The sequence below is a fragment of the Carassius auratus genome, chromosome 11 (assembly GCF_003368295.1).
Source record: "Carassius auratus strain Wakin chromosome 11, ASM336829v1, whole genome shotgun sequence".
NCBI classification, from domain to species: Eukaryota; Metazoa; Chordata; class Actinopteri; order Cypriniformes; family Cyprinidae; genus Carassius; species Carassius auratus.
This window is the reverse complement of record NC_039253.1, coordinates 2,862,976-2,872,735: the sequence shown is the minus strand read 5'-3', so window position 1 is coordinate 2,872,735 and position 9,760 is coordinate 2,862,976. Positions and strand designations below refer to the sequence as shown.

General features: G+C 36.0%; 1 protein-coding gene across 3 annotated transcripts in view; it reads right to left on the bottom strand.

The window, feature by feature from the left end:
- The window catches only part of LOC113110761 (cAMP-specific 3',5'-cyclic phosphodiesterase 4C-like), a 61,412-nt gene that overhangs the window by 26,872 nt on the left and 24,780 nt on the right, over nt 1–9,760 (bottom strand). Inside the window, exon 1 of one of the 3 annotated variants that reach the window (XM_026274933.1) lies at nt 3,449–4,021. The exons of the other annotated variants lie outside the window; for them this stretch is intronic. Coding sequence (XP_026130718.1) covers nt 3,449–3,531 — 83 coding nt within the window. The 5' untranslated portion in view covers nt 3,532–4,021. Of the gene's footprint in view, nt 1–3,448; nt 4,022–9,760 lie in introns of those variants that run through there. 3 annotated transcript variants of the gene reach the window in all.

Genomic DNA, 9,760 nt, shown 5'->3' with positions numbered 1-9,760 from the left:
TCCTGGAAAATGATTGTGTTGGAGAGTTAATGCTTCCTGATGGATTCTCACCTCATTTTTCACCTTAATTCATAATTTGCCTTTTCTTCTGACCGTTCTGACCCAGTGAGCATTTTGCTGTGAGCTTGGTTATTTCTTTACTTTGAAAATTCTATTATTGCATTAGCAATGCATTCTTCTCACGGGCATATAATAATTTTTAGTAAATACTAAAATTTCTTTTTTGGCTCATTTTATCTGTAAAGGAAAAACTGATTTTCACTTCCAGCCTTCATGGACAATAATATATCACTTATAAATTATTAAATACTAAATCAATAATAGTTATTACGATTGATGTGGTTTGGAATTGTTCAAATGTGCTTGAAATAAAAATGACCAGAATATCAACTTGCCTTGTAATTCTGCACACGCTGTATTTTTCTTTTGCTATGGAGAAAATTATTTGTCATCCAATCTTTTACATTTTTAACACACTCTGTTAGCTTAGAAACTTCCCAATTATCTAAGCTAACAGAGTGTGTTAAAAATGTAAAAGATTGGATGACAAATAATTTTCTCCAATTAAATTCGGATAAGACAGAGATATTAATTATTGGACCAAAAAACACTACACAGACTCTTGTAGATTACAATCTGCAACTAGACGGATGTACTGTTACTTCCTCTACAGTCAGAAATCTGGGTGTTATATTAGACAGCAATTTGTCTTTTGAAAATCATATTTCCAATGTTACAAAAACTGCATTCTTCCATCTTAGAAACATTGCCAAGCTACGAAACATGTTATCTGTTTCTGATGCAGAAAAGCTAGTTCATGCATTCATGACCTCTAGACTGGACTATTGTAATGCACTTCTAGGTGGTTGTCCTGCTTCGTCAATAAACAAGCTACAGGTCGTCCAAAATGCAGCAGCGAGAGTCCTTACGAGGTCAAGAAAATATGATCATATTACCCCAATTTTACAGTCTCTGCACTGGCTACCTATTAAGTTCCATATCAGTTACAAATTATCATTACTTACCTATAAGGCCCTAAATGGTTTAGCTCCAGCGTACCTAACTAGCCTTCTACCACGTTACAACCCATCACGCACCCTAAGGTCACAAAACGCTGGACTTTTGGTCGTTCCTAGGATAGCAAAGTCCACTAAAGGAGGTAGAGCTTTCTCACATTTGGCTCCCAAACTCAGGTTCAGACACCCTCTCTCTGTTTAAATCTAGATTAAAAACACATCTCTTTCGCCAAGCATTCGAATAATGTATCTCTTAAATTGTGAGTGTAGTTGCATCTGATCAAAGGTGCTTTTTTATTCATTAACTTGGGTTAAACTAATTTTACCTTGTTGGATCAGCAGCTATGCTAATGATGTCTGTATTTTGTTTCTATGTTTCGCCACGGGATTTACATCAGAACACCTGAGAAGAGATGATGCTGACCCTCAGAGGACCTCAGATGATGCTAACCCTGAATCAACAAACAGAACTAACAATTATTGCTAAATGTGTGACTGAATCATATAATAACTTAATTAATAATATTGATAGTTCATCGTCTAGCTGACTACGTCTTGTATTATTATTATTATTTTTATTTTTTCTAAAATCCTGTCAAATGTGCACAAACTACTAGCTACTACTAAATATTGTAGAAACATAATTTTCTGTAAAGTTGCTTTGTAACGATTTGTTTTGTAAAAAGCGCTATACAAATAAACTTGAATCACAATTTTAGATTCACTCTTGAATTTTAACATGACTTGCACTCCTCAAACTCCAATGTGCACATAGCAGCATGAAACATAAAACTTGTATTCAAATTATGGACAGGTTATATAAAGATCCAAGCAAAGAGTGCACCGTTTATAATCAAATCTTTTCAGCTGAAGCGTGAGCTCACTGACAGAGTGAAAACCCCCATTATAATAATAATAATAAAAAAAATATTTGCAATATTCATTAAATCAGCTACATTCCAACAGCATTATTAAAACATGGTGTCCTCAAAAACAGGCTGAGTTCACGTGCACGGTGACGTCTGCACATCTGGAAAAAATTGAAGTTCACAGAGGAGTTTAGAATCACACTGACCCTAAAAATAGCTCGGCTGTAGTTTAAATGGCCAAAGTCACATGATACTGACTCCTATTACACAGCTTTTCTAAAGCACTCAGTGCATTACAGATGTAAATAGTCTGGGCTAGTGATTGTTAATGTCATCAATAAAGACTACAACAAAGAATATTTACAGTAAGTAGCTAATAACAATGTTTTTGTTTACATGTGTCTATCCCACATGGAACACGCAGCCCAAATTTGCATTGTATTTGCATTGCACTGCACAACAGACTCGACTCCAGAGCGAGATGCAATTGTTCTTACATCATCACCAACCCCAAGCCAGGCATAAACAATTATCAAGGTATACATTACTCAAATACATGCAAATAACATCAGGTGACATGTTTTAACCAGTGTTGGAGATAACCAGCAAAAAAGTAATCGCATAGCCTTACATATATATATATATATAATATTTTTAAAAAGGTAGTAATTTTGTAGTAATACACAAAAAAATTATTACAGTAATTATACAAAAAGCATGGTATATACAATACATAATAATAATAATAATTTATTAATAATTTCATTTTATCTGTCTTTATTAGCTTAAAGAGAGAACTCAAAAATTAAGATTCTTTCATAATTTATTCATCCTCAAGTGGTTCCAAACATGCATGATTTTTCAATTGAACATTAAAACAGTATATATGTTTTGAAAAACGTTGGTAACCAAATAGCTGCTGGTCCACACTGGGTACCATAGTATGGAAAAAAAATAAAATACTATGGAGGTAAATTGGGAAACAGACACTGAATATCTTCTTTTGTGTTCAGCAGTAACTCATACAGGTTTGGAAGAACTCGAAGGAGAGCAAATGTTTGATCTGAACATGAGACATCCAAAGCAGAAAGTCTTTACAGCTGCTTGAGCTGCTGCTGAGACTGTCCATCTCCTGTGAAGAGTGCCAAAGTAATAAATCTGAACTGCACGAAACGGAAGAACTCAGTTTTATCAGCCCTGCAGCGACAGACGACTTAGTTATTTCGTTCACACTGTGGTTGACCTGCCTGATCTGAGTTTAGCAATCAAAATGACATTACTTAACTTTATGTGTACTGGTAAAAATGATAATGCATGTCGACATTAGACTATAAGTAACTTTCAGCTATTGTCTGCTTAATGCTTTATTTTGATGCTCCCTCAACAGACATTCTGCTGACTATACTGTAAGTAACTTTGCAAGTATGTCAACTTATTCTGTTAACCCTAACAGTATACTAATACTGTATAGTTGCAAAGTTACATACTTGTATGTATAGTTACTTAAAGAATCAAAATAACCAATGTTTTCTGTCATAATGCACAGTAGAGGACCAAACATACCCAATGCATGAGTGTCGTCTCCGAGTTGAGCCACAATTAAAGAGTGAATTCCTCCTGTGGATTCGAGAATCCTTGTGCGTCATTTCAAAAAGCAACTTTAAGTCTTTTACCAGCGCTTTGCAAAAAGAAACATCCTCGGCTTTTCAGTCCGTTCTGAAATTCAACCAAGTGAGCAGACAGGGGAAGACCTCAGGAGCCCGAGCGAACGTCTGACACCTTAGTCCAAGACGTCTCGGTTACATTTCTAGGACTTCATTCTTAGGGTCTGCTGAAGAAGAACGTGAAGGTTATCTCGTGTAGACCATCCTCCACAGATGATGTTTCCTCTTCAACATGTCAGATAAGTATCATCCGAAACTCCATCTACTTCCTAAAGCTGGCTTTCATCATTTTAGTTACAAAACGCACAAATCTGTTGTGTCTCTCTCTTGTGAGCAGTAAAAAGAAAAGGAAACAGTGCCACACCAAGCCTGTAAACTTATTTCTGGACTCCCTAGGGATGCATTTTAGAGGTTCAAGGTCCCACTAAGTTTCCATATTAGTGGGTAATGTTGGATAGGCGGGAAGAAGCGAGAGAAGAGAAAAGAAAGAGAGAGGGGGAGGTACAGCACACTGAGCCTGGAGGGTGGTGTGCGGTCACACGCTGCAGCGTTTCATATACATGTGTGTTGTGAATAGTCTGCCATGGGTGGCTCCTGTTGGCCTGCCAACACCATTAGAGTGAGACGTGAACACACACACACACACACACACACACACACACACACACATACTCTCACAGCGGGTGCTGTTCTGACATGCATATGTTATTATCTGCATACTTGATTTTCATCGCACACTTATTTCTTCCATTGTACAAGAGAATGACTTCCATCTAAACTTTACCTATAGAACTTATGTCCAATCTGAAATGTATTCATCACTGTGTCAAAATGCCCAAACAGAACTTAAAGCTGAAGTAGGTAACTTTTGTAAAAATGTATTTGTTAAACCTGTCATTATGTCCTGACAGTAGAATATGAGACAGATAATCTGTGAATAAATGAAGCTCCTCTGGCTCCTCCCAGTGTCCTATTGCCATTTGCAGAAATACAATGCTCCCGGTAAGAAACAACCAATCAGAGCTGCGGTCCGTAACTTTGTTTGTGTTCAAAATGTAGAAAAAATGAATATAATAAGCGAGTACACCATGAATCCATTTTCCAAACTGTGTTTTTAGCTTGTCCTGAATCACTAGGGTGCACCTGTAATAAGTGTTTATATTCGGACTATTTTAGATGGCTTCGGGGGCACCGCGGCGGAGTAACCCAGTACCTTTGTGATTCTTCATAGACATAAACAGAGAGAAGTAGTTCCGGCTACAATGTTCTTCCGCAAGACGCAAGCAGTTCTGTTTATTAACCGCTAGAGCGTCAAAAGTTACCTACCGCAGCTTTAAAGAGACGGTTCTTCCGAAAAAAAAACAAAAAAACTTTTTTCTCACCCTCAAGGTGTATGTGAATTTCTCATTTCAGACGAAAAAATCCTGGCTCTTCCAAATGTTATAATGGCAGTGAATGGGTGTTGATATTCAGTCTTCCAATAAAGTGCATCCATCCATTATAAAAACAGTGCTCCATGTGGCTCCAGGGGGTTAATAATTGCCACAGAAAGAATTAATGTTTTTGTAAGAAAAATATCCCTATTTAAAACTTAATAAAGTGTAATCTCTAATTTACGCTTACTATTGTATGTGCATACATGGAAGAGTGACGTTCCAGCAGATTACACATATATTTAAGCAAATTTAAGGTCCAGTGAGAATATGCTGGTCTTGCAAGAACCAAGTATTGTTTAAAGCAAAGGAAAACCATTTTCCTCTTGGCCTTATATCGAATCCTCTGACATTTTTCTTTACAAGTCCTCATTTTGTACTTCTAATTCGTGACTGGATATAGATATTTTTCTTACAAAAATGCATCAATCGCTTTAGGAGGCCTTTATTAACTCCCCAGAGCTGTGTGGACCACTTTTTATGATGGATGGACACACTTTATTGGACTATTAAATTTCAACAGCCGTTCCCTGCCATTATAAAGCTTGAAAGAGCAAGGACATTTTTAATATAACTCTGATTGTATTTGTCAGAAAGAATAAAGTGATATAGACCTAGGATTGCTTGAGGGTGAGTTAATCATGGAGTAATATTCATTTTTGGGTGGACTATGCCTTTTATTTTGGCACAAGAACTACAGCTCAGAAATGCATTTAATTAGTGATTATATTTTTGGGGGGCATTGTGTCTGATGCACTCTGGTCTGAATTTCAGTTTCATTCTTGTGTCTGAGTTAAGCACAAAGCTTTGTCTACAAAAGAAATATCATCGTATCGTTTCTGGCTATATAAGCATATATTAGCAAATTTTACTGGATGTGCAATGTGTTTGTAGACATCCGAAATGCCTTGTGTTTTAAAGTCTTCATCTCTCCTTACATTTGAATTGAACACAGTTTGTATTCATTAGGCAAGGTAATGAACTCAAGTTTATTTGTACAGCGCATTTCACTCATGCCACTTCACAATTTCACTTTCCATTAATATAAATAATATAGAACAATAATCAAACTAACTGTGCATTGAGTGGTTAGAACACTACTTTATTTGGTTTTGGCTCCACTTCTCATCAGTTACTTACTATTTCTGATCTGGAAATCAGTTTTGTTATCACCACAGTTATGTATCATCAAGCATGGAATGATTCCTGTAGGAACATGACTCCACCGCCTGGACCAGAGCCATCTAACAGTCTGGCCTACATCTGCCTACTTCTCTGATCTGGAAGTTTAGATTTCCTCTCTCTCACAGAGACAGGAATGTACAGATTGTTTTGAATGGTTTGAAATGAGGCTATAAGATATCTTTGACCTGCATTTCATATGGTGAACCATACGGTGAAGATGCTGGAGCCTTTAGGCTCTTGGATTGTCGGCATGAACACATTCAAACTAGTTCAGTGAACCAGTCTCATTCAATCCTGATATCAGCTAATTACCTGGCTTCCGGGAACCTAAAAAACTATTTTAAATTCCTCTAAATGGTGGTAAGAATGAACAGCATATATAAAAAAAATGCAAGCAAAGAAAGAGGAGTTGCATGGAAATGCACGTCTCTATTTTAACCGCCATTCACAATTTGAAAGTACATTTTCTTCAGCTGGTAATGACCTTTAAGTGGAAAATAGCTTGACGTCAGAATCCAGAAAGAATTTGTGCACTCTGTTTCAGCGGATTGGGGCAACGGAAATGTTTACATGAAAGTCAGAGACACTAACATTCGCGTAGCTCACTCACTCTAACTGTTGTTTTACTGCGTGTGACTCTTTCCATGCAAGTTCTGCTTGATGAAATAATCAGAAATCTTTTTCAGTGGAGGTCTCACATATGGATCCCAGTGAAAGAAAAACACAAAGAAGGAAATAGAACAAACAAATGCAAGAAGAAAGAGACTGGTGTGTTGTCTTTCAAAAAAAAAAAAAAAGAGCCTCAGAGAAGCGCTCTGCTCAGGAGTAACAGGGTGCGAGACACAGCACCTGGGGGCAGAGAAGATCTAAACCTGAAACCAACAAAAGCCTCCTTTCAAAAGCCTCCATGCAGCTGCTCTCTTCAAAACTTCTCTTCTGGCATTTTATCATTTAAACCCTGGTTAACCCATGGAAAACAGCTGACTCTTTAGTCTGGAGGAGTCCTCGTGATCTGCAGAGGTGGATGATGCATATCAAAACAAACCATCAGCATACACAAATATCATACCTGCAACAGAGACGGCCGAGTCTCTGGTGAATAAAGTGTTAATTAAAGATGTTAGAAGATGTTAAGATGCTAAATATGATAGTTAGCACTGAATGAGAACGTTTCAGGAAACTCTGGATTACTATTAGTTATTGAATGATTTTAGCATTTATTATTATTATTTACAGATATTGGTTGATTTTGGATATATATCTGCCAATCCTGAATATTCAAATGTACACACTCATCTAATGCTTATATTAGATTTAATGCGTATATTAATTTAATGATTATATTATATTAAATTATTAATATTAATAATAATTTTAAAATAATATAATATAAAATAATACAACACCTTTAAATAATTAGAACTGCAGTGTTTGATGACAGTTGTTACTCAGTTAACATTGTTTATTGTAAACTATAGCAAATCATGCATTTAAAATCTTTTTTATTTAGACAAAATAGCATCAGCGATTTAAATCAGTTAGTTAAACAATTTTCACATAGAAATTGCTAGTAAATTTAACAAACAAGTACAAAGAAATGGCAAATAACACATTGAATTAAATTTGATATTTTGAAGTAGAAAAAAGCTTAAATGATATGTTCTTGTAAAACATACTTTTTTTTTATAGTGTAGAGGCATATTTGGCAACACGTCACTTCCCTTCTTGACCCAAATGTTTTAAAATGTAATGTTAAAAGTTAAAATGGATCTGTTCTGCTCTGTAATTGTTGTTAATTTAAGTTATAATTCAACAAAAACAATCTAATAACTTGCATTAAAGCAATATTAAATGTAAAAAATAGTACATTTTAACATTATTCTTACATTTTGCACAATATCTAAAAATACAGAATGTTCTCATTGTTAAATATGTTTAATAAGCATATCAATTATTGTATACTTTTAATACTTTTATAATGATCATATTATTAAAAGTAATGCATTACAATATTGCATTTCTCCATTAAAAAGTAACTAATTGCGTTACTATTTATGGAAAGAAATGCATTATGTTATTTTTGTGTTACTTTTTGTCACCTGGGCTGGACTTTCTTATTTGTTTTTTGAATAACAAAAAAACAAAAAAAACAAAAAAAAGTAATATTTTTAGCAACTGAATTTAAAATCAAAAGTTAAATTAATAAGCCTCCGGCTGAAGTTAGTGCCTCTGCACCTCTCTCCCAATTTCTCTCAACATGGGGACAGGAGAGGTGTCAGTGAATAAATGTGGTGAAGAAAAAACAACATTACTTATTGCATTACTTTACTAGCTACTAGTAATCTGATATACGTTAGTCATGTTACTTGTAATGACTTAGCCATAACACTGGTAACTTACATTGCCCTTTCTTTACAAATGGAATTTGGATCAATTTCATTTCCAATATTTGTGCCTTAAATCTGAAGGAAGGGCCAGCGCCATCTCTATAAACTTAACAACCATGTAGCCACGCCCCTAGCAACCTCACACAACACCTCATGTTGTGGCAGTAACGTATGGTTCAGAAAATGTAAAATTCTGGTTTGCAATCCTGCTTTAGGTCACAGACAAGCCTCCCGAGTTCTTGGAAGGATGAAACAAAGGACTTTTCCCATCATACCCCACCCATCACTGTAGAAACACACTCTTTTTGCCCAGCATTCGGCTCAGACAGTCTAACAATACACACATGCACAGACACGCTTGCCTCGTCTCACTCGGGAAAGAGTAGCTGATGATTTGTGCTTTGGTGAACAGGTGTACATCGCTTCTGTCGTGGAGAAGTCCGGCTGGACCATTTGTTTCGTACCGTCAAGCCATCTGCTATCATCGTGAGACACAGCGTTTCTTCCATCCCCCTTCGGATAGATCTGGATTTTGTCCCAAAGTGTTACTGATGACCCCAACCAAGCAAATGCTGTAAAAGCTTTCAACAGCATTAGTAGTCAGATATGAGAAGAAAAGCCACATCTCCAGCCTTGTTGATGAGTGTCACGTGACTCCTTGCATTACCATTCCTACATCACATCTTTACTGTTAATCATTTTTGCCCAACATTAATCTGCCAAACTCTAATGAAGAATTCATTCAATTTACTCCTTAGTGCCAGTGTATTATGCAAAATGATCTTTAAAAACACTGCCCTCTTGTGATACGGGGAAATAATGACAGCACAGAGACTGATTATAGGGTAAGTTATGCCAAAATAGAAATGTTTGCCAAATTTGTGACAGAGCACAGAAAAAAGAGGCTTTGTTGTTTTCAATGGCATGGCATAGCAAATATCACATACATAATCATTTATTAGGCTAAAATGTAAGGATTATCAGTCACACTTTAATTTGGGGACCAATTCTCGCTGTTAAAGTTACTATTAACCAGCGTTGGGAATGTAAGAGGTTACAGATTACGAGTTAAAATGGAATAAGTAATGTATCTATTGGAAGTGCTTTATTAACGTAAAAAAGAGGAGACTCTGGATACTCTTGGCCTTTCAAGGCAGAGGGCAGAATGGACGAAAAACACTAGCTAGTAAACATGAAGTAATTGAT